Source organism: Osmerus mordax, chromosome 21, assembly GCF_038355195.1.
Source record: "Osmerus mordax isolate fOsmMor3 chromosome 21, fOsmMor3.pri, whole genome shotgun sequence".
NCBI classification, from domain to species: domain Eukaryota; kingdom Metazoa; phylum Chordata; class Actinopteri; order Osmeriformes; family Osmeridae; genus Osmerus; species Osmerus mordax.
The window spans coordinates 2,093,436-2,121,264 of NC_090070.1; the positions used below are offsets into that span (position 1 = coordinate 2,093,436).

Sequence of the window (27,829 nt, forward strand, 5' to 3'; positions counted from 1 at the left end):
ATCGCAAGGTTGGCGGTTCGATCCCCGACTCCTCCTAGGTCATGTGCCGAAGACTCCTTGAGCAAGACTCTGAACTCCAAGTTGCTCCCGATGGGCAGGCCGGCGCCTTGCATGGTAGCTCGCTGCCGTCGGTATGTGTGATTAAGAGTATGAATGGGTGAATGAGAGGCAAACATTGTAAAGCGCTTTGAGTGCCTCTAAGGTAGAAAAGCGCTATATAAATGCAGTCCATTTACCATTTATCAATGTAGAAACAAAACACATAACACAGACCAAATACACGCTACTCAGGATTGTACATCACCGGTATCGGTCACCAGCTAGTACCAGACAGACTAGTTGGAGCTAGCCTCGTCCCCCCACAATAAGTAGGCCAGTAGCAGCATAATAAGGCAACCGTCTCGCAGGTAGCAGCAAAATCGACGTAACAGGGAACAAACGCAGCAAAGCAGCAGCCGACAGGTCTCTGTAAATGAAGTGAATAAGTTACTCTAAGGTGTTATTATATAATGGACCTACCCGCTAGCAGCGGCAACATACCAGCAGGGCAGTCCACACGTCTTCAGCCGGTCCAAGATAAGTTTGGAAATGGATGGTGATCAACGTCAAGTCTCTGACGACTTTGTATGCCTGTGTTGCAGAATAGGTACTGCTTCGCACCTGGGAACCGGTTCTAAACAAGAACCGGTTCTCGATACCCATCCCTAATAGGGTGTACAGATGGTTGTAACAAATCATGCTGTGGGTCCATGACAGTAGAGGGTTCTGCAGGACCAAATACAGGTTTTACAATTACCAGTGCCGAGATATCCTCGGCACTGGTAGAGACTGATCATAGACTGATCATACTTCGCCTTACGGAGTTCAGCAACCCTCGCCAGCCTAGCTCTCACTCTGGTGTAGGTATCCCGTTATACCTATTGGTGTCCTACCACCCAATCCACCACCTGACCGCCCCTGGGCTCATCCACCCTTGCCAACAAAAAGTCCACAGGAAGCCTCGGCACCTGCCCAAACATCAAAAAATGTGGAGATTCCCCGGAAACAGTATGACACGTGGTGTTGTATGCAAAAACTACCTGGGCAAGGTGCCTCGTCCAGGATCTCTTTTGTTCCGGGGGCAACGTTCGGAGGAGATCGTGAAGCGTTCGGTTAAAACATTCACATTGGCCGTTCCCCTGTGGATGGTACGGGGTTGTGCGAGTCTTTTGCACCCCATAAATTTGGCAAAGCTGAGATATTAAGGCACTCTCAAAGTTCCGTCCCTGATCCGAATGAATTCAGGCTGGCACCCCAAACCTATAAAACCACTCATGAACAAAGATGTTGGCAACGGTGGTAGCTTTTTGATCACGAGTGGCCACAACCTGGGTATACTTTGACAATACATCCAGGGCTCAACATTAACATTTTTTGGCACTGGCCCCACCGGGCCAGTGGGTTTGAAACTTACTGGCCCCAAGACAATTTTTACTGGCCCCCCCTCCAAAAGTTGTAATTTATCATTGTTACAACAAAACCAAAGACTTATAAATTGTGTTATTCTGTTAACATGTTTAACCATTTATTAAACATATCCTGGATATAAAAATAACAACAATCACATTTCATTGTTCACCCTAGTCGACACCATTCTTCTGCTGCAGTTCGATAGCCTGGGGGAAGAAGGCGAACGGCTGGCCCGTCTTAATTACGTGATATGCCGTTGTTATAAGTCGTGCAATAACACGATGGGCATCTACATTTAAATTCCTGACCAGCATGGTCAACGACCTGGAAGATGGATTGTCAACCATCCGCTTAGCTGTCACGCAAACCAGGTGCTGTCTGCTAGCATGGCTGGTCAGGGATTGTTTTCGAAAATTGTCGGAGCCTGTGTAAAAAGATCTACTTTTGTCCACTTTAGACGGGAACATACGACAGATGATACAGTGCATCTTCGTTCCATAAAAAAAGTTTCTTCCTTTTGAGCTCGTAGCTCTACTTTGCTGCCGTCTTCACTTTATTGTCTCGCACCAGTTGTTAAAAAATGTATCTAGATTAGAGAATTACAATTTGACAACCACTGGTCACTCACTACTCAACTCTTGATTTGCCAACTGTGCGCGCAGTTATTTATGCATTTAGCAGATAGCAAAACATATGAAGGATGTTAACTTTTATCTTAGTGGTGGAAGGGAACACTGCAACCGTGTGCTGCGTTGCTTCAACTGGTCTGAAACTTTGTAAATGCTCAACAAGGGCTGCTGGCAAAGCCAACCCATCGTCTCGCTCCAAGCTCGTGACTGTGGTATATTGCCTAGACAGAGAGTCAGCATTACCATTAGCGCGGTCTGGACGGTAGCGGATCTCAAAATCGAACACTGCCAATTGTGACGCCCAACGTTGCTCCAAGGAGGATCCACTGAGTTCAAGTAACTCAGTGGATTGTTATCAGTGTAGACAATACATTTCTGCCCCAACAGGTAGTCTCGGAACTTATCAGTTAGTGCCCATTTTAATACTAGCAGTTACCTTCATGGAGCTATAGATTTGCATGTTTCTCTCGGTGGGCCTAAGGCCTCGACTAGCATATGCCACTGGCCTGCGTTTACCATCACACTCTTGGCTGAGTACTGCCCCCAACCCCAAATGGCTCGCATCGACTTCAAGCACAAACGGCCTGGAAAAATCAGCATAGGCCAAAACAGGTGCAGTCACCAGTCTCTCTTTCAACAGGTGGAAATTCCGTTCACATTCCTCACCCCAACCATGTTCAAGTGGCTCCCTAGAACCTCACTTTCTCTTGGTCCCGCTTGTTTTGGCCACAAGGTGATGTAATGGGGCAGCGAGTCTAGCAAAGCCCTCAACAAAGCGCTTATAATAGCTTGCAAATCCTAAAAAGGATCGCAGCTCTGTGACATTGGTAGGACGCCTCCGCTCAGATACTGATTTTGGCTGGATCTGTGGATACCCCATCCTTGGACACAACATGCCCCAAATAGCTCACCTGCTGTTGTAAAAAGCAACACTTTTCTAATTTAGCCTTAAGGCCCTCTTGTTGCAGTCGAGTGAGCACCATTTCCAGTCTCTCCATCTGTTGGTCAATAGTGGACGAAAAGACAATAATATCATCCAAATACAGCAGTAATGTTTGGAACCGCTGGTCACCAAACATACGCTCCATAAGACGTTGAAATGTACCTGGGGCATTGCATAAGCCAAAGGGCAGACGATTAAATTCAAACAATCCAAAAGGAGTACAAAAGGCAGTCTTGTTCTTATCTCCCTCTGCTACCGGAACCTGGTTATACCCACTTGCGAGGTCCAATGTGGAAAACCACTTAGCCCCACACAGGGCATCCAGTGACTCCTAGATGCGTGGCAGAGGGAAAGCATCCTTCCTGGTCTTACTATTTAAGTGCCTATAATCAACACACAAACTGATCTGGCCATTCTTCCTCACAATCACTATGGGAGAAGCATAAGGGCTACTGCTCTCCCTTATTACCTGGCTCTGCATGAGCTGGTGGATATGTTGTTTCACAGCCTCGTAATCTGTAGGGGGTATGCAGTGATACCGCTGGCGTATGGGTACATTGTCCAATAAAGGAATCTCAGTGGTGATGAGCCTTGTACAGCCCAAATCACCCTCTTCAGCTGAAAACACAGACTTATGTTTGTACAACAACATCCTCACCTGGGCCTGCTCAGTGAGTGAAAGCTGGGACAAGTACATGTCTGAGATCATCTTCCCTACCCGATCAACACCCACAATCTGGGAGGAGCAAACCGCTTGAGCGACAACCTGTTCTTCAGCTGGCATTGTAACAACCACATCTGGCCATTCTACTGCCTGGACTGGACATAATGTCCCAACCACGACATGTGGTTGTACCAGTGCATCTTTCTCCCCCACATTAACTATGGGTACATGGGCAACACCCTTGACCACAGGGACCAGTGACACTGAGGCCAGTAGACCTGCCGGTAGAAAACTCTGCTCCTTTAGTGGCTCAAACAACATCATAGAGTTAGCCCCAACTAATAAAGAACAGGTTACGGCTACAAAACGCAAGGAATCAGCAGGAACCCGCACTGCTGTCCTACTTCCAACCTTTGCTTGTCTTTCCACAACCCCGGTGGCCTCATCCCCCACCTGTTGGCAATATTGTAGGGCACCTTGCCATGCGGGAGTGGCCTGTACACTTTGAAGATCAAATAATTTGCTACCATGTTGGTGGAAAAGATCCTGATAACATTCCTGAATGACATTCATCCCCAACAACCCAGGAAGTCTACTGTCTGAGGCCTGGTTAGGCAGATCCTTGACAATCAACACCCCTTTATTACAGATTGGTTTTCCCAGAACAAAAAAATCTAACTCTAGATATCCCACATATGGAATTTCTAGTCGGTAGCGCGGAGTGTTAACCATCCACAACTATGCAACTTTTCCTTGCCCCATGGCTCAAAATGTTGTCTAAAGAAACTCTCAGAAAGAGTGGTACCATAGACCCAGTGTCTAATAAACATGGAACCTCAACCCCACCCATAATAATAGAAACAGAAGGGCAATTGCCTAATAATTTCAAAACAGCCTGGGTACTACTATTTTCTGAGGCCTGTGAGCCAAGCAATACCCCTCCTGAAGTGTGGCTCCTTAATTCAGGGGAGGGAAGTTTTCCGCCTGCCTACTCTGATCCTGTGACTGCCGTGGAATTGTTGTTCCTTGTTCTACTGACCGGTTGTAGGCTCTTGTACAATCCCGCGCTATATGACCTGGTTGGTGGCAACGCCTACAGATAATTGGGTTATTAGGCCAGGGTCGACCGAGTGCCGGATGTGACCGCAAATGTTGTAAACCCTGGGTAAGTTGATTAAGCTGCTCTTGTTGAACTTTGAGCATTTCTTTCAGTTCAGCCAATTCAATATTTTTAGCTGTCGGGGTGGGGCTACCGTACCACCACCATGTACCTGATATTCGGTGGCAAAGGATGCTGGAACAGAATAGCTCCTTGCTCTCTGGTCAACTGAACTCATTCCCTCGTCCACCCACCTGATAGCCTCTTTCCGCACTTCCAGGAACGTGAACGTAGGACTGAGTCGCGTAAAACGCTTAAGTTCTCGGCGTAAGCCATGGTCAAACACGTGCTCCACAAACTGGTCTCGCAGTAAGTCACCAGAGTTTGGCATACCGCCGGGGGCATGTTGTATGATTTGCTCCATCAGTGCTAAAAGGGCATGTGAGAAGTCTTGTAAGGACTCTCCTTGAGCTAATGATTAAATAGCTCCCCCTACCACACTTACTTAAGTAGAAATTTTGGGTATCTATACTTTACTGAAGTAATTATTTTTTAGACGCTTTTCTACTTCTACTCCATTTTCAGTTCGGCTTGTTTTCATTCCGGCTTGTCATCGTTCAAAAAAACACTTGCCAAAAAATAACCTATCCAGATAAATCACGCCATCCGGATAGAGTGAATTTGATTGTGGTTGGAGAAGTATAAACATATACCATTCCGACACCCTATTGGTTTGTACACGATCCATCGCACCTGCACATGATGCAAATCATGTCACATTCCAGCAAGGAAATAGCAGACGTATGTAGCCTAAGATGTCCGTGGCAGAGACTCAAGAGAACTCGAGCAAAATGTCCCAACCAAGCACCAGCGAGGAGGTTGTACCTGGAAGACGTTTTCGAAATGGTTGGATGAAAAAACAACGTTTGAATGCTAAGTAGTATACATATATGGTTCTTTAATGTCTTTGCATTTGTAGCGGGGATTGCTCGTTTAAAGATAGAAATACTTAATTTATCATAAAGTCTCGGGGCACCACCCTAATATTGGTTTAGGACATTAGGGAATCCTATGTTTAATATGTAATAATCAGTCTCATCTTTAGGAATGAATTTGTTCTAAGTGTAGAGCCAATCGTAACATTAGTGAACATGCACGTCAAAATATCTTTACAATGAATTTATTCAAGTAAGGTAAACAGATCTTATGAACCAGTTAGATTATGGGATTGATATGAGAGATTGGTTTCAATGAACAGAATGAAATGGTCTAACTTAAAGAAAGACAGAAATTGTACAGTCAATGATTACATCCTTACAAATCATAAACAGAGCTCACGCCAATGCCATGTCGAGGAGGAAAGAGCGTTAGCCATAGTTACGTTTGATCAGGGGTTGATCAATGAGGTTGAGGGCGGTTTGCGCAAAAGGTCCATTTGAAGAATCTGAAGTCAAAGCGCGGCTGCGCTGGGTCATGTGACTGAGTCTGCGGAATCTCAGTGAAGTCGCAATCAGTCGTTTTTGGTTCTTCTGTTGAAACGTCCAGATAGTGATGCGTTCACTATGAAGTTGAATCTCAGGAGAAGCTTGGCGACGTCCTTGGAACGCCAATCCTGATGGCGTTCATGCCATGGTCGGTTTCGCTGGAGTCAGAGATTGATGGTCATCTTAGGGCTTTATACAGTTCAGAGTTCGAGGGAGGACCTGTCTGGGGTCAGATGTGGATTGGGGGAAGCTGGGTTCTCAACTCCCCCCTCCTTCCTTCACACCTACCAAAGGTGTGATCTGATCTCTGGCTGGTTCATTCGATTGTTCAAATATTGTTCTGGACATCTTGGTATAGTTACAAAATATAGTTGAATGATTAACCCTTGTGCTGCCTTCGGGTCACATGACCCAAAGGTTCATAACGAACCACTGTTGTGTTTACCCAATTTTACCCAATACAAAAACAAATAAAAATTATTTTCTTTTAACCTTCACAATGTGGGCGGTCTGAGACAGCCCGACGGTTAACAGAAAATGCTTCACTTTGTTTTTGTATGCGGTAAAGTTGTCACAATACGACGGTGGGTCACAATGACTGATAGGTCAGAATGACCCGAAGATAACACAAGGGTTAAAGGTCTCTCACAGTCAGAATCACTGTTTACAGGCAACGTTCGAGCTGGGGGGTATTCGTCGTAGCTCGCTAAGCAGTTTAGCGAGCTAATTTTCAGGCTAAGATAAAAAAACGCCCCTCTTTTTGGTTCGTGGAAGCAACTTTCGATAAATCACCATAGTAACATATCAATTAGCACTAACCTGCTCCAGATCAGGCTAACGTAAGTGTAGCTGGATAAGCTTGCCACACCCCCGGAAAATAACATGGCAGCTCCCTTTTTGAGAGACCCAGTTGACAAAGGAGCTATATTTTAGTTCGATTAGCTTTCCATACCAATATAGTTCTTCGCGATTGCCAAGATCCTTTATTTCACACGGATGAGTTCTTGTTTGAGCAATATCGATTCAGCCGACAAGGACTCATTTATTTGCAAGACCTTCTCGGGCCGTACATTGCAAATATCACACGCCGCAGCAAGCTTTATGCTTTATTATGAGGTTATGCTGCTGTATGTGAATATGTAACGCTATGTTTTACGAAATGTCTTGTCTTATCTGTTGTGCCTGTGCTTTTTATATGTTTCACTGTGGGAGAGTGGGAAACGTCATATCGATTCCTTTTTATGTCTTGACATGTGAAGAAATTGACAATAAAGCTACTTGAAACTTTAACTGTTCTTCAGACTGCATAGCATTGAGGTTTTTTGCGTCAGGTAGGCTATAGGCTACATTTTTATACAGTATAGGCGATGCAGAAAACATTGGCAAAGCCGCAGCATGCGTTGCTGTAAGAAAAGTGTACTTGGCGCTTAACCAGCTGATGAATCAATTCATCATATTCCCTGGCCATGTCCCAGTCAATTAAATCAAAGAGGGATTTACACATAGGCCTACATGCACATATATAGTAGGCCTACATGATATAAGCGCAGTATATCCTCATAATTGTCTATGTATTCGTATCAATTAGATACTCTTTGGCCTTGTTTTTATCTAGCCTACTTATTCTGAGAAGAGTTGAGATCATTATTTTCGCTAGCAAGATCTCATTCGATTATTAATTTCCATTAAGCCTATACCAGCAGGCACATTTAAAGAAATGTGATCTGATTGATTGGGGTAATGAGGCACTTAAAATGAGCCTATACATTTCCCCAAAACTTTCGCATTTAGCTTATTGGCAATTTTTTGCCAAGCTGCTTGTCTTGCTCTGGCAGCGGTGGCGGTGTTTGACTTAGCCATGATAATATATGCTTATTGTCTTATAGAGACTCATTATAATAGTTTGCTCGGATGGCGAGAATAGCCTATCACCGCTCTCTCTTTCGTATTTTCCGCCATCATACCGTTAGAAAATCACGGTTTTGGTGATCGACCTTTCCTGCCTTTTGAAGTAGGACGTGCACGTGCAATTTCCCTGATAAGTTTAGCCTGATTGAAATTAACCACATGATTTGGATGCGGATCAGCCGTTGACGAACCGATATTTGCTATTCTCACTCATCTCGCTAATGTTAACGGGCTAAAGGGACAATTGATTAACTTAGCTTCAACCCTTACGACGAACGGGGCCCTGGTCTTTTGTCAGATGTGTATATATTGACCAGTTTAGAGCTAAATGCTCTTGCCAGAGCCTGGAATCAAACCCGTGTTTTGAGTGACTTTGCATGGGTCTCCATCAGGTCAACACATTTGGATTCAAGGTCAAGTACAGTGGCGGCCGGGACTTTGCAGAGGCCCCCCGCAAAGTTGGAGCTCGAGGCCCCTCCCCTAAATCCACTCAAAATGTATCTCCATCCTATCTTATACATTGCTGTCTACCTTTAAATATAGCCTATATTCACCAATGTGAGAGAAATAAAAAAGTAAAAAAAATAACAAAAGCACAATAGCAGCCTAATTGTGTGGCATTCTGCGGAAACCCGTCGGATGTCGCGGCCGCGCGGTCATTGCTGGCTATAAGCCATAAAAGATCGAAAATTGTTTCCTGTCAAAATTTAGATTTTTGATGTTTTCTATAGTTAACACCCTAAACTTAATTGTAATGTACAAAAAAGTATAGCTTCTGAAAAACTGTTAATTTCAACGTTTTTTGGACATGTCAGCTAGCAAGATTTCACAAATTCACTGATGCAGAAACGGAGAAGACGCGTGCAGCATATTTTTCACCCGCTGAGCAGAAATTAAAAATGGAGATGTATGTGACATGGGTGAAGCATATTATTTGCAAAAAGGGGAATACGGCAGCCGTTATTAAACAGCGAGAACAAGCCTGGCAGACAATCGCTGACCGACTGAATGCGTAAGTAGCCTATTTAAAAATATGTACTTACAAGGAAAGTTGTACACTCTGTTTTAATTGCTTTTCATGTGCTTGTTTTATGTGCTGGTTTTACTGTAACGTCTCTTTGAGTAGCCTACCATGCAAAGCACTCTATAAATAAAATGTATTATTATTAAGCCTACTTTCCCTCAAAAGTGAGCAGGGAATTAAGGTTCCTCGGGAAATTTACCCTAAAGACTAGGCCTAATTTCAAACCCTTACACCATGCGAGAATATGTTTCACAACCATATGCACAAATCTCTATAAGATGTGTCTAATTCTAAATATCTTTCTACAATTAATGTTCATACAGAACAAACATGACTGGACAGAAAAGATTGTGGCAACAAGTCAAGATTAAATATAAAAACATTTCGCAGTCTGGTAAGTGCCTTAACAGTTTGCAAATGGTATGTAGAAATTACTTACACTATGCCTGCTCACATATTTTATCTAAACTGATTTTAGCAGTTAAGAAGAAGGCTCATTTGTCTGGCACTGGGGGAGGGCCACCAGCTCCAGGCTTCACCCCAGCTGAGGAATTGGCCCTGGATTTAAATCAGGGAAGGCCAGTGATGGAAGGGATTGAGGGTGGGACAGCGACAGACTGTGTTCCACCTGCAGAAACTGCCCTCCTTATCCATGGTACATTTTCCAGTACTGCATATCAAACACAATTACCCATTTATACGGGCATATGTGGACTGTCTGACCTTGTTTTGCCTTGCAGTGTCCGGGGACACAGTTACACTCCTGCCACCAGGCGAAGATCCAGTGAGTATTATTCGTTAAAAGCACAAGGCTTGGCACATCCTGTCAATAAAAAGTCTATTCAATATGGCAGGGGGAAGGAACTTCTGCCATATGGGATGACGAGGAGACTGTGTCACTGGATTCCAGAAGGCCTGAGGTATCATGTAAATCATATGGAAATGCATATTTAGACCCTAATGGATGAAAATTCAGTTATATAGCACTCATAATATATATTTGTAACAGGATCCAGACAGCTTGACAGCCAGCCTGGCAACATAGTACGTATGGGCTAAAGGAAATCTGAAGGTTGTTGGTTCGATTCCCGGCTGTGCCAAATGACGTTGTGTCCTTGGGCAAGGCACTTCACCCTACTTGCCTCGGGGGGAATGTCCCTGTACTTACTGTAAGTCGCTCTGGATAACAGCGTCTGCTAAATGACAAAAAAAGATGACAGTAATTACATAATTTTTACCTGAACATTGATACTGTGGAAGGATTTTCGATTGACATAATCTCCCTCATGGGCCCCTGAGGGGCGTTTAATTCGGATGTGTGTGCAGTCCAGCGCACCAATGACATTAGGGAAACCTGTAACACAAAATAGTCTGAGTATTTGGTGACTGTTCTAACGTAACGCTTTTTGTAATCTATAATTCATGTTACCTGCAATCTTGTGGAAATCCTCCTTGATGTAACACATTCTTCTACCTTTATTCAAGGTTTCGGCATCTCCCACGGCATATAAAAACATGCCGCTTGCGAAAAAGCGCAGTGCCACACAGACCATCTGTGGGATGGTGAGAGCAAGGCTTCGCCCTGTGCGGTGCTGAATATTGGGACCCAGCAGTCTACACAAGTAACGGATCCCATCTCCAGAAAACCTATACCTCTCATGCAGGTACTCGTCCGAAAAAGCCAAAGGGTCAGATCTGTCACGAAACACCCTCTCACGTCTGAAAGCACATCTCAGTATCAGTGCTTCGTCGTCCAATACGTCATTAAGAAATGGGCATGCCATGGTACAAGAAGAAATGAATAGGACTTTATATATCGCCTTCATCACTGACTTTATTGAAATCACTGTTGCAACTTCGTCAACCATTTCTAAACATCTAAAAACTGCAATAGTAGGCTAGGGTTTAAAATCAAACTTGTGACAGCAATAGTGACAAAGTAATGCATGTTAATAAAAATAAATCCGAACACATTCAGATGACAACGGAATAACTGTTAAAAACGTTTATTTCGGATAAGAGCGGCAGCTGATTTAACACGAGACTGCAAAGAATAAATCTCCATGGTTACTTGGCTGTGTTTAATTTAACCTGCTTTCGTGCAACCAAGTCAAAGCTAAATTCATCCAGGATAACTTGAATATCCCAACTTAATCCCTTATCCTGGTTTTGTGCAATAGCCCCCAGGGGCCTGTTGCACAAAACTAGGATAAGGGATTAAGCCAGGATATCTTGGTGATCCTGGCTCAATTGATCCGTAATCCGGTTGCACTAAAGATGGATAGGGGGCAGGAGGATATGTTATGGTATAAATTACCATGGAGATTTATTCTGTGGAGCTAGCCTGCTCCAGACCAGGCTAAATTCCAGGATCTATTTAATCTCATCCCTAATGTCAGTCAGCAGTCACCACAAATGGAAACCAATAGTTATTTCACTGCTCACTATACATTGTTATCACATATAACTAGACCCACTGTCATTATTTAAACGTTTGTGATCATTAATTTCAATGATTTTGGATAAAAAATGATTTTTAGATGATGTTGCTATCATTAGATAATTTACAGTTTCCCATAGACTATAAGGCTATATATAAAATGATAGAATATTAGGGCCACAGAGGGGAAAAAAACACAAGTCATAATATTGTAACCAGTTGTTTTAAAGGAGGACAGTTGTTAAAATGACAGATGTGGGGCATTTCGTGAAATTGTACTTCAGTATGGTTTCATAAACAAAGACATGCTGATGTGCCAGAATATTAAGTATCACATTGTCATAAGTATCAAAACTGTAAAAACAATATGTAGCTTTTCTGCAGAAAGAACCAGCCTCAAATTTATGACTTTATCCTTTTTCTTCAGTGTGGCCCTAGTACTCTGTCATATAAACAAATACACATTCCATATGAATATAAAAACACAATGTGTAACATTATGTTCCTTTATTGAATAAGGACAAAACAAAGCAGGTAAACCATCAGCTCCTTTCGAAACTGAAGTCACAGTGACTCTACAAGATGGAAAGCACAGAATCCAAGCATATTATACAAAATGATACATACACATTCAAAGGTCTGTATATAACACACCCTGCATGTCTGCACACTAAAATAAATGCAGGACAAATCCATACACATCAACTGAACAGACAAATGAATGGATGCAGTAGCCTCCCTGCAGCCTTGTATTACACACAGTATACCGCACAAACATCATAAGAGGCCAAATTCGTAAAAAAACGAACCCAAAAAAACCCAAATTCCTCTGCCACCGCAGGACATATTTAACCAAAATTGAAAGCACACATACTAACTAAAATAATTCAACACATATTGGTCCCTCAGCAGCCGACCACTGTCGTCATCAGGGAAGATTGCCGGATTGTCCCAGTCCATGGCTGGTGGCACTCTGGGGGCCCTCTCCTTCCTCAGGCAGGCCACATTGTGGAGGACAGCACAAGCCACAGTAATATCACATGCCCTAACAGGGCTGACCCTTAATTTGTGAAGGCAGTGAAAGCGTGCCTTCAGGAGGCCAAAGGTCATTTCAACTCTGGCCCTGGTCCTGGCATGGGCATGGTTGTAGGCCTGCTGTGCTTCCTGGGGGTCTGTGAAAGGTGTCAGGAGAAAAGGCTGGCAGCCATACCCCCTGTCTCCCAGCAACACACCAGAGAATTCACCTGTCAACACAGAATCTCATCATTACTACCTCATAAACACAGTGATATTCTTGACACAGCCATGATGGTTATAAATAGGGGTTGTGTGGCTTACCTTGTGATAGGCACTGATAGATTTCAGAGGCCCGAAAGATTCTGGAGTCATGGACTGAGCCAGGCCATTTTGCCACAACATTGCTGATCACACGGTCAGCATTGCAGACCATCTGAAATCATAAGATGAGGAATATTACACCAATCAATGCACATCACTGGCAATGCAGAGTGTTCGTCAATGGACAATATCAAAAAGTTATGTTCACCTGAACATTAATGCTGTGAAAGGATTTCCTATTCACAAAATCGGCCTCATGGGCACCTGAGGGGGCTTTTATCCTTATGTGTGTGCAGTCCACTGCACCAATGACATTGGGGAAACCTGTCACACAAAGTAATGAGTATCCTACTATGTGTTAACAGTTGTCCTGTAATTTGTAGATCCTCTTACCTGCAATCCTATAGAACTCCTCTTTGATGTCACAGAGTCTTCTGTGGCCAGGGAAGGAGATGAAGACATCTGCTAATGCTTTGATAGCCAGACACACACTCCTTATTGTGCGGCAAATTGTGGCCTTGTTCAGCTGTTCTGCATCCCCCACTGAGTACAGGAAGGCTCCACTAGCAAAAAAGCGCAAGGCCACACAAACCATTTGCTCCACACTCAGTGCATGGCTCCGTGCAGTGCGGTGCTTAATCCTGGGACCCAGTAGTCTGCATAGATACCTGATGCCATCTGCAGAAAACCTGTATCTTTCATATAGATGGTCATCAGGGAAGGCCAGTGGGTCCAACCGGTCCCTGAAGACCCTTTCTCGCCTGAAGGCTCTCCTCAGCACAAGTGCTTCTTCATCCACCACATCTCGCACGAATGGGCATGCCATTGTCAGAGCAGAAAGGAACACACAATTTTGGGCCTTCATATAGGCTAGTGGCCACACCTGGTGCTGGGGGGGTGGGCAAAAGAGGGCGATGCCTTATAACGATGACTTGGTTGTACTGATTGCTGGGAAAATAAAAAAAACCTTAGAAAGATGCCACCGTCCTGTGTGCTCACAATAAGAGCTCATATGTCATGGCTCACTTGACTTTACGAGAATATACCTAATTTTTATTTTCAGCTGTGTCATCTTCTTGGAGCTGGGGGAGGAAAGAAAAATAATGATTAATACATTTGTGTTACAGTTAGCATACAGTGTACATTGAAGGCATATCTCACCTCCCTCTCAAGTTTTTTTATTTCAAGGTCCAGTTTCCTAATTGTCCTCTTTTTTATTTCGGACTCCAGTGCAAGATTTTCCATCTTTTTCTTCTTGTACTGAATGTCTATGTCTGCCAGTTCTATTTGGCGCCGGAGGTGGTTGCCATACAACTTTCTGATAGCTTGTGAGCTCTGTGAACACAATACAATTAGCGCAGCTGGAATTTGGCAGGATGTGGTGTCCTTTTATTAATACGCACTATGTTGCCAGGCTGGTTTTCCCACTGTATAGCATCTGGGTCCTGTAAAAGAAATTAGATTTTTTGATTTTGATGAGGACTCCTCACCATTGTAGAGTAAATAGTACTTTCACAGTCTTAACATGATACCTCATGCCTTCTGGAATCCAGAGAGATGGTCTCCTCCTCATCATCGTCTCCATCATGTGCTGTTGCTGCTGCACTGGGGCCTTCACCCTATCACATTTAATCGGATTCATATTGAAGCTAGTAGACAAGACATGCCAGGCCTACAGTATGCCTTTGATGGAGTACTCACTGGATCAGCATCGTCTGGTGCTTGTGCTGGTGGCTCTAACAGGAACACAGTGCTGCCAGACACTGCAAGGCAATAGGTAAACCAAAGTCAGACAGTCCAAATTGATTCAATATGAATGTGGTTGTATCCCATGTAGAGATGGAAGGACATACCTTGAATGAAGCGGGTGGCATCTTGGGAGGAACCTATGCTCGTCTCTTTCCCCCCAGGGATCCCCTCTAAGACGGGCCTGCCTTTATTTAGCTCCAAGGCCATGTCCTCTGCTGGGGTAAGGTCAGCCTTTGGTGACCCACCACCCGTGCCTTGTCTGTGGGTATTCTTTTTCACTGCTAAAACAGTACAGACAATGTGTGAGCAGGCACCTTCTGGGTACAATATATGCTTGTGCTTTGTTAAATATTAGTCAGGGACCATACCATTCTGCAGAATGTTCTTGTATTTGATTTTGACCTGCTGCCATGTCCGTTTTGGCCCGTTCATGTTTAATCTACACACACACACACATATTTAATGGAGTCACACTGCAAAAAATTACTTGGTATTTTTGTCTTGTTTTCAGTAAAAATATCAAAAAATTTATCATAGCTTTATACAGTGTGATGGAGTTACTTTACACAATTTCACTCATATCTGCAGTGCATTTCAATAAAAAATTTAACCGTTTCATAATTACAGTACAACTGCATTTTTGGAGATGTGAATTAAATATTTGAATTGTAATTGTGATGTTTCAGCGGAGCGGTGAGTATGTAATTGTGCACTACTTACGCATTCAGGCGGTCTGCAATACTTTGCCACGCTTTTTCTCTTTGCTTTATCACTGTGGCGGTGTTGCCTTTCTTCTTAATTATATCTTTTACCTCCTCGTATGCCTCCATGAGGATTTGTGCTTCCGACGGGGAAAAGTACGCGGCTCTAGTTGCCATGGTAAATCAGTTAATCTGTGATCTGTGGCGGGGTCTATTTGAGTGAGCCGTGAGCGCGCACCTATCCAGGATTGGTTTCACCTGGCTTAATGAATCCGTGTCTGCTCATCCTGGCTTGGTCTTTGTGCAACCAATTAAGCCTGGACGCACATGTTTTGGCTTCATTGAGCTCAGCTGAGTCATTTATCCCGGATGTCTTAATTCTACTTTTGTGCAACAGGCCCCAGGAAGCCAGGAAAACCAATACCAAACATACCAGAGCTCTGCCACGGCTCAACACAAAACCAATCCTCTCTCACACTAAACACACAGAAACAAAGGGCTTTTAAAGGGAACCGGTTGATGGGAGATCTGGAACAGGTGTGGCGACGAACTGATGACCAATTGGACCCAGGTGTGCACATCTGATGACCGATGACATGGGAGAATGAGGCAGTAGGAGGAGACAGAACACAAAACAACAACACAAAACAGAACACAAGACAGGCAGGGCAAACACAACGTGCAAGCACGTAACAAGAATCTTAAATAAGAAGTATACAAGTCGAATTAATACCAAGGGGCTAAAAATGTAAAAGATATAGAATGAAAGAAAATATAAAATGGCTATAGTACATAGGCCTCAGTATGGGGCTGAGGTGGTTAAAAAGTTCCGTGGTGGCAGGGCCCCTGGGGTGGATGAGGTCCGCCCGGAGTTCCTTAAGGCTGTGGATGTTGTAGGGCTGTCTTGGTTGACACGACTCTGCAACATCGCATGGACATCGGGGACAGTGCCTCTGGACTGGCAGACCGGGGTGGTGGTTCCCCTCTTTAAAAAGGGGGACCGGAGGGTGTGCTCCAACTTTAGGGGGATCACACTCCTCAGCCTCCCTGGGAAAGTCTATTCAGGGGTTCTGGGGCCGGTCCTTGTACGACCGGTGCCAGAGTTTGGTCCCCATTGCCGGCAGTAAGTCGAACTTGTTCCCAGTGAGGGTTGGAGTCCACCAGGGCTGCCCTTTGTCACCGATTCTGTTCATAACTTATATGGACAGAATTATTAGGCGCAGCCAGGGCGTTGAGGGGGTCCGGTTTGGTGACCTCAGGATCGGGTCCCTGCTTTTTGCAGATGATGTGGTCCTGATGGCTTCTTCGGGCCGTGACTTTCAGCTCTCACTGGAGCGGTTCGCAACCGAATTGATTCCCATCCCAGCCGAAGCGGCTGGGATGGGTGCTTGAGGGTGGCTGGAGAGACAGAGTCCGGCCCAGCTGCTTTGCGGGGATTCTGCCTCTTGAAAAGTCTGTTAACTTCACCCTCCTGAATGGAGAGAGTCGTCACTGTAGAGGGGGGGAGGTGGGAGGCCTCCTGGGTGGGAAGGGGTAGTTCAGGACTGTCCAATTGTCTTTCAAATCTGCAGTAGAACTCATTCAGGTTGTTGGCCAGGCGGGAGTCGTTAGTGGAGTGGGGGGCTCTGGGCTTGTAGTTGGTAATCTGCCTGAGCTCTCTCCAGACAGAAGCAGAGTCGTTTGCAGAGAATTGGTGTTTTAGTCTCTCAGAGTACAGTTGTTTAGCCTCCCTCACCGCCTTGCTAAACCTGTTCTTCGACTCCTTGAAACTGTCTTTGTCCCCACTCCTAAACGCGGCCTCTTTCTCTGACCTCAACCTTCTGAGTTTAGCTGTAAACCAGGGTTTGTCGTTGTTGTAGCTTACCCTGGTGCGTGTTGGTATACAGCAGTCCTCACAGAAGCTGATGTATGATGTCACAGCCTCTGTGAGCTCATCCAGACTATTGGTAGCAGTCGTGAACATTTACATTTACATTTATTCATTTAGCAGACGCTTTTATCATATCATTTTGATCATAACAACAAGATAGCCAAAAAACATCGCGAGTAGCCAAAACATGAAGCACACATTGTGAACAACCAAAGTAAGTGCCAAAGGGAAGAACCATAAGAGCATGTAGTTAAACAAGTTACAATTAAACAACATGAACCGCTATAAGTGCAAGTGTACCTGTGGAAAAAAGCAAGCAACAGTAATAAAAACAATATATCACAGCGAGAACAAAAATTTAAAACAGTTACCACTAACCACAAGAGCAACAAGTCTCTAAGCAAGAGTCATTGTGATCCTTGAGGAAACTAACATCGGGTCAAGCGAACCATTCCTAAGTACCGTTGTACTCCCGGAACAAGTGCGTCTTGAGCCTTTTCTTGAAGGTGGAGAGACAGTCAGTATCTCTGATGGAGGTGGGGAGTTGATTCCACCACTGGGGGGCCAGACAGGAGAAGAGCTTGTGTTGGGACCGGGCGGTCTTGAGCGGTGGGACCACCAGGCGGTTGTCTGAAGAAGACCGTAGGTGACGGGTGGGGGTGTAAGGCTGCAGGAGAGACTTGATGTAGACGGGTGCAGTCCCGTTCACTGCTCGGAAGGTCAATACCAGGGTCTTGAATCTGATACGGGCCATGATAGGTAGCCAGTGGAGAGACATGAGGAGCGGGGTAACATGGGAGCGTCTGGGTAGATTGTAGACCAGGCAGGCCGCTGCGTTCTGAATCCTCTGAAGAGGGCGGGTTGCACATGCTGGGAGACCAGCGAGCAGCGAGTTGCAATAGTCCAACTTGGAGAGGACAAGTGCTTGGACTAGCAGCTGGGTGGAGTGCTCAGACAAGTATCTCCTGATCTTCCGGATGTTGTAGAGGGTGAATCTACACGACCGGGAGACCGCAGCAATGTGGGCCGTGAGGGAGAGCTCATCGTCCATGGTAACCCCAAGGTTCCTGGCAGAGGATGAAGGGGTCACCGTCGCAGATCCCAGGGTGATTGAGAGATCGTGGGAGATGGAGGGTTTAGCCGGGATGATGAGAAGTTCTGTTTTGGCGAGGTTCAGCTGGAGGTGGTGCTCGGTCATCCAGGCGGAGATGTCTGTGAGGCAGGCCTCAATCCTAGCTGAGATCCCCGGATCGGTCGGGGGGAATGACAGGTACAGCTGCGTGTCGTCAGCGTAGCAGTGGTAGGAGAAGCCATGGGAGGTGATGATTGGTCCAAGTGAGGTGGTGTACAGAGAGAAGAGGAGGGGTCCAAGGACGGAGCCCTGTGTGACACCAGTGGAGAGCTGGCGAGGTCCTGACAGTTTGCCTCCCCAGGAAACCTTGTAGGATCTTCCCGACAGGTAGGATGAGATCCACTGGAGTGCAGTGCCAGTGATGCCCATCTCAGAAAGTCTGGCGAGCAGGATCTGGTGGTTAACCGTATCAAACGCTGCAGAAAGGTCCAGCAGAATGATGACGGATGACCTGGATGCCGCTCTGGCAGACTGGAGGGCAGTGGTGACTGAAAGGAGGGCAGTCTCTGTGGAGTGGCCAGTCTTGAAGCCTGATTGGTTGGCGTCAAGCAGGTTGTTCTGAGAGAGAAAGTTAGACAGTTGGTTAGATACAGCACGTTCAATTGTTTTTGAAAGGAAGGGTAACTGTGATACCGGTCTGTAGTTCTGGAGGACGGCAGGGTTAAGGGAGGGTTTTTTGAGTAGAGGGGTAACTCTAGCCTGTTTGAAGGCAGAGGGGAAGGTGCCAGAGGTAAGAGAGGAGTTTAGGACATGGAAAAGAAAAGTTATGATGGAGGGGGAGATGGTTTGAAAGAGAGGGGAGGGGATAGGATCAAGGGGACAGGAGGTGGGGCGATGAGAGAGAATGAGGTCAGAGATCTCTGCCTCAGACAGGGGAGAAAAAGAGTTTAGACATTTAGTTGGGTCAGTCATGGAGGGTGAGAGGGTACGAAAGGTGGGTTTAGGGAACCGACTGCTAATGTCGGCGACTTTTTTTCTCAAAGAAGGAGGAGAAGTCGTCTGCTGTCAGAGTGGAGGGAGGGGGTGGGGGAGGTGGGTTGAAAAGATGATTGAAAATGTAAAGGGTGTGGAAGCATACCAGACATTATTAGAATAATCTGGTGTATATTTGAGATTTTTTGACACAAGTTTGAAAAATTATGGAGATTAGTGAGGATTTCATGCTATTTTCAGAGATTTGCGATTATCTATGTTTTTTTTTACTTTATTGAAAAAGAAAAGGGTGTGGAAGTAGGTCAGACATTATTAGAATAATCTGGTATACATTTGAGATTTTTAGACACAAGTTTGTAAAATGTATTGAGATTAGCGAGGATTTCATGCTATTTTCAGAGATTAGCGATCTTCTATCATTGAAAAAAAAAACTTTATTGAAAATGTAAAGGGTGTGGAAGTATACCAGACATTATTAGAATAATCTGGTGCATAATTTAGATTTTTTGACGCATGTTTGAAAACGTTATTGAGATTAGTGAGTATTTCATGCTATTTTCAGAGATTAGCGATTTTCTATCATTTTTGTAAAAGCTTTATTAAAAATGTAAAGGATGTGGAAGTAGGTCAGACATTATTAGAATAATCTGGTATATATTTGAGATTCTTTGACACAAGTTTGAAACAATTATTGAGATCAGTGAGGATTTCATGCTATTTTCAGAGATTAGTGATTATCTCCAATTTTTTTTTTACCTTATTGAAAAAGTAAAGGGTGTGGAAGTAGGTCAGACATTATTAGAATAATATGGTATATATTTGAGTTTTTTGACGCAAGTTTAAAAAGGTTATTGAGATCAGTGAGTATTTCATGCTATTTTCCGAGAATAGTGATTTTCTATCCTTTTTTTAAAAAACTTTATTGAAAAAGTACAGGGTGTGGAAGTAGGCCAGACATTGTTGGAATACTCTGCTGTTCGTCTGAAGTTTTATATTCGTAAAAATATTATAAAAGTAAAAAATGTTCTTAATTGTATGGGTAGTTTTCACCCGGTCCCTAACGCAACGCTGCAAAGTAGCGTATTCCGAATGTGAGACAAATGTCGAATATGAAACTAACTTCACCTCGGTCCGTAATATCGTTTTGTCATTTTAGTAACTCAAACACATATTCAGTGGCGGCTGGGAAGCCCCCGCAGCCCCCGCAAGGCGGGGGGCCCCCACGCCCTAAGGGCCCCGCCCTGCATATAAAAAAACAGACTAGGCCTATATTAAAAAAAATATATTTAAAAAAAACACTTTGAGGGCGCTCATTTAGAGCCCCAAGTTTCAACTGCCAGGTAAAGGAATTCCGTAATGTAGGCAACGGAACAGATCTAAATAGGCTAAATAGTCTCAAAATCCCTGAATCTGGCAACAATGGCTTTTGCGTATCTTACGTGCCTTTTGGGCCATTACGCCTATTGAACGCGCACATTTAAAAAATGCTAATCATTAGGCTACATTCTGCTAGATGACGGTAGAGACATGAGTAAAAGAAAATATGCACGCGGTGCTCAAAAGCGCAGCAATAAACTGTTGTCTGAATAAGCTCGAGCAAAACACCCGAAGATTACACACAATTTGCAATTTTCTATCATTTTCTTTTTTTTACTCTATTGAAAAAGTAAAGGGTGTGGAAGTAGGTCAGACATTATTAGAATAACCTGGTATATATTTGAGATTTTTTGACACAAGTCTGAAAAAGTTATTGAGATTAGTGAAGATTTCATGCTATTTTCAGAGATTAGCGATTGATTTGAATGTTGTTAAAACCTTTATTGAAAATGTAAAGGGTGTGGAAGTAGGCCAGATATTATTAGAATAATCTGGTATATATTTGAGATTTTTTGACACAAATCTGAAAAAGTTATTGAGATTAGTGAGGATTTCATGCTATTTTCGGTGATTAGCGATTTCCTATCATTCTTTTAAAAAGATGATTGAAAATGTAAAGGGTGTGGAAGTATACCAGACATTATTCGAATAATCTGGTGTATAATTGAGATTTTTAGACACAAATCTGAAAAGGTTTTTGAGATCAGTGAGGATTTCGTGCTATTTTCAGAGATTAGCGATTATCTATGTTTGTTTTTTTACTTTATTGAAAATGTAAAGGGTGTGGAAGTATACCAGACATTATTAGAATAATCTGGTGTATAATTGAGATTTGACGCAAGTTTGAAAAAGTTATTGAGATTAGTGACTATTTCACGCTATTTTCAGAGATTAGCGATTTTCTATCTTTTAAAAAAAAACTTTATTGAAAAAGTACAGGGTGTGGAAGTAGGCCAGACATTGTTGGAATACTCTGCTGTTCGTTTGAGGTTTTATATTCATAAAAATATTATAAAAGTCACAATTCTTCTTAATTGTATGGGTAGTTTTCCCCCGGTCCCTAACGCGACGCTGCAAAGTAGCGTATTCCGAATGTGAGACGAATGTCGAATGTCTAATATGAAACTAACTTCACCTCTATATTACGGCCCAATTTTACGTTTGTCAACACGGGTTGAAAAATAGAAAAACCAATGGCCACAAGGTACACGGACCCATCACACTCCCGACACAGCATATTACAGAACATACAACAAATAATATGTTACCAATGCCATCATAATTAAACAAATATTATACGGTCTATTAACATTAGCTATATTAATAAAATCCGACCACTGTCTAAAACTAAACTAAACATTCAACAGCGCTGGTCCAACCGCTACATACACTATTTATAAACTTTACAGGACTAAGAACAACAACCAAACATCTTACTTTTATCATGAACACACCATTTCACTAAATTGAAGATTGCGAGGATAAAAAGAAAACGTAGTGCGGTATTAGCCTACTGCAGAAGACCAACCGTAACTATAGCCTAGCTAATAAAAGTCTGTTGACAAGCGTAGTCGGTCTCCTATTGGCTGATCCCACCAGCCTTTGTAATGGTAATTATGCCCTTTGAAGGTTATTGGACACTGACATTTTCATGCTTTCAATTTGTGATAAGCACATCAAAATAATACTTTTTTAATTCGAGTAATAATAAAGAAGCTGTCCTACATTCATTATTCTCACTGTGTTGTGCTTGGCAAACTGCCACATCACCCCCAAAAAATTAAATATAATAATAATATATATATTCATAAATGGTATCGGTATCGGCGAGTACCAGAAGAAATATATCGGTACTCGTACTCGGTCCTTAAAAAATTGTATCGGTGCATCCCTAGTTACAAGTAGCCTAACTGTGATCCCTTGCTTAATAGTTAATGTCATTACTTAGTAGGACCAGTGTGCGAATTACGGGGGGTTTGGGGGGGTCTGACCCCCCCAAAAGAGGTAAAAACCACAGGTCGGGGGGGTCGATACATTTATATATCGTTCTTACCTGTAATCGTAAATATTACAATATATTTACCATATTCATTCAGTAACAGGTTGGCGATACACAGAAATGTTGACTTTATGGCAGGGAATATCACACACAGTATTACACTGACTGCCATCTAGTCAAAATTCACTCAATAAACACAGCGCGAGTGACAAGTACCCAATACAACTCAAGAAACAGGGCGAGTGACCAGGCAGTGTGCTGGTTCAATCACCTCAGTGTAGTTACGTAGCGGTACGTTCCGAGTCGTGAGAAAAGTTTAAGAAAGGCAGACATCCCAAGTCTCCCGGAAGGTCCGGGAGTCTCCCGCATTTCAATAGCGGCTCCCTGACGCCCGCAAATGCTCTACAATCTCCCGGAAATCGGGGGTTTTGTATTTCGAGCAAGCGAGACTGTCCAATGGTAATTTCTGGTAGAGATAGGTGCATATCGTGCGTCCTCATTGCGTCTGGGGGGGTGTACGTGCAGGTTGAGGGGGTACATGATGTCTCGATAACCTAGATAGGTAAATAAACACTCGACGACGACTTACAAAAAACCGTTGCGCCACCTACTCTTCAGGGGTTGAATTGTTTTCAGCACCCACAGCCTTCGGAGTACTATAAATTCAACCAATCCGTCCGACTCCGTACGTCCGTCTGTCCGTAACGGAGTCACGGAGTCCGACTCCGTTACGGACAGACGGATTGATCCTAGGTTATCGAGAAGTCGGAGCAAATTTACAAATTAGCCGTTTCATCAATAAAATACGCACATTTTCAGCAACTACACTGCCCATTTCTCGTCACATTTTAATTCAGATGCTGATTTACATGTACTGTTTAGCTGAACTATGAATTGTGAAAACTTACAGCAATGGCGGTCAAAGGATTCTGTTCGTCCTGTTTATCCCGGCAACCCCGCCCCCGCCCCTGACGCAAGCGATTCTTAATACTGACCAATCACAGCCAAGGGGGTCTCCGTAACTCTCCGTCGCTAACGACGGATAGTTAGAAAATTCAGGAGGTGCACGTCGAGCTCTCCGGGGCTCTCCGAGGGCTGACGGAGAGCTCGTAGAGGGCGTTCCTCGGAGAAGAGGGCGTTCCCATGTGTCCGTTTTTCGAAGCATATATAAGCCTTTAATACGGACCAATCACAGCCAAGGGGTATCCGTAAAATGACAGACGGACGGACAGATAGTCAGGAAAATCAGGAAGTGCACGTAGAGCTCTCCGAGGGGCTCGGAGAGGGCACGGAGAGGGAATTCCTCGTCGGAAAGGACGTTCCCTGTGTCCGTCTCCGTAAAAACGGAGAAGTATAAATCGGCCTTAAGGCGGTTAGGGAATCGGACTAGTAATCAGAAGGTTGCAGGTTCGATTACTGGCCGTGTCAATTGACGTTGTGTCCTTGGGCAAGCCACTTCACTCTACTTGCCTCGGGGAGAATGTCCCTGTACTTACTGTAAGTCGCTCTGGATAAGAGCGTCTGCTAAATGACTAAATGTAAATCTAAACTGTTATCTGTTTCAAGTTAATTTAACTGGATCTCCAGTAGGTGGAGGTAATGCACCTTTCCGCTCTGCCAGCTACCCTAAAAACTGCAAAGAACAACACTTGCGATTGTTGATGACGCATTCTTCATGCGACCGAGATTTGTATCGCGCGCTGAAATAGCTGTCGATGTCTAGTTTGGAGGCAGGGTTTTCTCCGATTAGCAACTGTTTTTAATTTGAGAACGACAAGACGATCTACCATGTTTACGCCTCGTGCCACCCCTGGTGGGTCCCGTAGGCAATCGTCAAGGATAACTGGTAGAAGGAGTCTCGCTAGCACTACACCAACGGGTTTACTTTTTTCCCCTCGCAGGACTTCGCTTGCTTCAAGGTGTGTGCATCGTTGTACCCGCATCTATTTGTATTTTTTACCATGAGTTACCTTATGTAAATTTAACATTAGAATTTGTCTTAAGTTTAGATCATTAGTTTCTACAGTTGTATGTATTTCTTAATGGACTCACTTACATTCTTTATGTAATTGTAGGTCAACTCCCACGCGCGTACAGAGCTATTCAACCGCAGAGTCGGTCCACTTCGATGTCCAAACTTTCGGTTCCTCCTTACCTGTCAAAGTCATGGAAGCTCTGACCATGGCCGAAGGTAGGCTCATTTTGACGGCATGAAGCAACACATGGAAGCCATTTGTTTGAGTTGTGAGCTAACTGGTTCATGTGTTGTTTTGGTACCACTAGCCGACGACCACATTTCAGTGAAGGTGGATGAAAGTGGTTGGGCTTGGATGGTATGTGGAGAGAGACTGATCATATGGAAGATCTGCCAGACGGCTGTGGCCAAGGTAAACATTGTGATTATGGCTGACCTTGTAGTGGTCTGTATTTAAATGTTTAATGAAGATTTTAGGAAATATTATATAGTATATGATATTAGAATTGGATCAAAGTATATGGGGAAGTGTTGTTCAGAATAGTAAAGCTCTCTGTTCTACCCCCCCCCCCCCATCTTCAGTCTATGGATGTATTACCACACTCAACATTGAACAGTATAACCCTACCCCTTTGACTTTGAATGCAGCTATAGTTCATATGTATTAAACTGTACTAACTAGACAAATCTTGCATATTTAGTTCAATTGTTGACAAATATGGGGCCTGTCTTTGTTATACTTGTTATACCATAGTTGTCCGTGTGTAAGGATGTCCAGTTGCCCACCAGTGAGTTCGCCTACAATGCTAATCTCATTGCGATTGTATCTCCTTGCCCATTGGAGTCAGCAACAGTTCAGGTGGGTAGTTCACCATGCTTCTTCACCCATGCCTATTTTATTATGTCTGTAAAAAGACATTCACCTGTTATATACGTTGGGAAATTCAGATACATTTATTGAGTAGCTATTTCTGGCCGGATAGAAGGAACTCATGTTGCCATCGAAACATTTCTGTCTAATGTAAAATAGGCTGTGCACATTAGGAAGCTAACAAATGTAGCTAGCTGCTAACATAATGCATAGGGCTGTCCCCGACTTTCTTTGGTCGACCAAGACTCGACTAAACACTTCTGAAAATCGACTAATCGAAATTAGATTTTTTTAAATATATTTATACATTTATAAATGTAACAATGTTTTTCATCAAACCCTTTTGTGTGATGTTTTACCTCACTGTTTTAAGAGTTAATATGAAAGAAATACATACGTTAGCATGAGCGAAGTAGGCCTAGGCCAACTTACGTTTTTCAGGTGGTAGGCTACTTCATATTCAACGTTGAACTATGAAAAATAAACCGTTGTTGGAGTATGCATTCAACGTTTTTCGAGTCACCCGGTACTTTGTAAATGTAAATATACTTTAATGAAATGCTGCCATACCACAGATTTCTTTGCCATTTTGACTAATAACACCGACAAAGTAGGCTATGGCAGAGTTTGTAGTTCGGCAGCCAATTGTGCTTGTGCCGTGTGCAAAAAAACAAATCAAAGTGCAGATTAACGAAAAGGAAAACAGTAACACCTTTTCTTTTAAATTTATATATTTTTTGAGTTGCTTTATTTGTCTTAAATAATATAATCTACAATTTCAGTAGAATTTTTTTTTAAATTCAGCAATAGTGACACAAGCGGGAATCAGATTTCACACTGCCATACGGCAGCTCGACTAAAAAAATCTTAGTCGACCAAGAGCTTATTGACCAGAAAATCGACTAGTCGACTGAGTGGGGACAGCCCTAATAATGCAGAGCACCAAGCTTATGATAAGGCATGGCAGAGCGTGGAAAATAACACCCCTTGACATTACTTGTCAAGGGGTGTTTTTGAGAAGCATTTTTGTCATATTTACCAAACATCACATCCTGATAGCAATCAATAAATCAAATGCTCTGACAGTAAAATTAAATAAATCTGTTATATGTGCAGTGTTTCCCCTAGGTTCACAGCTCAGGGGGCGGTGGGTTGACGGCGACCATGTAGAGACAGAAATGACATGCCGTCGTGTAAATAAAATAAATAACATAAGGCCATTTAGTTTGTTTAATAAAAGAGCAAGCTATATACCTGTTTTATAGGAAAGGTAACCTTAAATGACTTATTTTGTGATCGGGCGCTATAACCAGTGCGTTCGGACTGAATTCAATGTTTGAGCGGCATTCGGACCGATTGCAATTATAGGACGGCACTGGCGTGCACTGTGCAACTGACGCGTGTTCGTGTGTGAACTTTGAAGGGAGGGGTTGGGATATTTGATATATGAAGGGTTTTTCCTGCATAGAGAAAATGTTGGAGCGCGCCAAAGCCGTTTTCCCGAGCACCAATGACAAATCCCGAGCGCCAAAGGCAAAAAAAAGAGTCTGCGATGAAGAAAAGAAAATGCGTGCAATGCATGTCAGCAAATATGTTCTCAATAGTATGTTTCAAGTAGGCTACAGCCGACACCCTCGTTCTGTTTTGATCAATATTAATCGAGTTGATAAGCGGTCTTCTTGTCTGATCAATACGCAACTGTGAGGTGCGCAAGCAAATGGACAGAGTAAGTAAGACTTTATTTATATAGCACATTTCATACAAGAATTGTAGCTCCAAGGTGCTTTACATAAAAACAATAATACAAGTGATAAAAGTAATAATTAAAATAGAAAATCTATAAGAACAATAATATAACTAATAAAAGTAGTAAAACCCTTGAGATAAAATTACTTAAATGCTTCGGTAAAAAGGTAGGTTTTAAGCTGTTTTAAAAAAATGTCTAGCGTGTTTGCTTGCCTAATATTTATGGGTAATTTGTTCCATAGTTTTGGGGCGTAATTGACAAAGGCCGAATCACCAATCACCAGAGTGGCCACTAAACTGTCGTTCCGCTCCGAGGGTCAGCCCGACGTGCACGAATACACCTGTACAAATGCAAATGAAATTTCCACTCAAAATGCTGCCAAAAGTTTGATTAACGATTTCAAACGCAGCCTCCATTGGTATTCTTAACCTGGAATGATAATATATAGTGCAGTGTTTCCTCTATGGATACATTTCTGCCGCCACAGTATCAGAAAT

The 27,829-nt window shown here is 43.4% G+C and overlaps 2 protein-coding genes across 5 annotated transcripts in view; one reads left to right on the plus strand and one right to left on the minus strand.

Moving 5' to 3' along the window:
* Positions 1–12,109: 12,109 nt before the first annotated feature.
* Positions 12,110–15,822, minus strand: LOC136965548 (putative nuclease HARBI1). Of its 3 annotated transcripts, XM_067259726.1 has the most exons (13): positions 15,448–15,822; positions 15,096–15,166; positions 14,832–15,008; positions 14,680–14,741; positions 14,511–14,597; positions 14,382–14,423; positions 14,140–14,313; positions 14,038–14,060; positions 13,647–13,691; positions 13,372–13,541; positions 13,187–13,302; positions 12,979–13,090; positions 12,110–12,884 (listed from the first exon to the last, which is right to left on the minus strand). In XM_067259726.1, exons 1-13 carry the CDS (start codon positions 15,603–15,605, stop codon positions 12,514–12,516), a joined length of 1,608 nt encoding a protein of 535 aa, XP_067115827.1. In that variant the 5' UTR covers positions 15,606–15,822; the 3' UTR covers positions 12,110–12,513. The 3 variants fall into 3 exon arrangements, with proteins under 3 accessions (XP_067115827.1, XP_067115826.1, XP_067115825.1); XM_067259725.1 differs by having other exon boundaries at positions 13,187–13,278; positions 13,372–13,691; XM_067259724.1 differs by having other exon boundaries at positions 13,372–13,691.
* An 8,608-nt stretch (positions 15,823–24,430) lies between these two features.
* The window catches only part of nup133 (nucleoporin 133), a 33,752-nt gene continuing 30,353 nt past the window's right edge, over positions 24,431–27,829 (plus strand). For both annotated transcript variants that reach the window (XR_010879274.1, XM_067259014.1), the window contains exons 1-4: positions 24,431–24,658; positions 24,815–24,930; positions 25,023–25,126; positions 25,469–25,573. Coding sequence is in view for 1 of the 2 variants with exons in the window: in XM_067259014.1 (XP_067115115.1) it covers positions 24,528–24,658; positions 24,815–24,930; positions 25,023–25,126; positions 25,469–25,573 (456 nt within the window). In the remaining variant the exon portion in view is untranslated. The remainder of the gene's footprint in view (positions 24,659–24,814; positions 24,931–25,022; positions 25,127–25,468; positions 25,574–27,829) is intronic.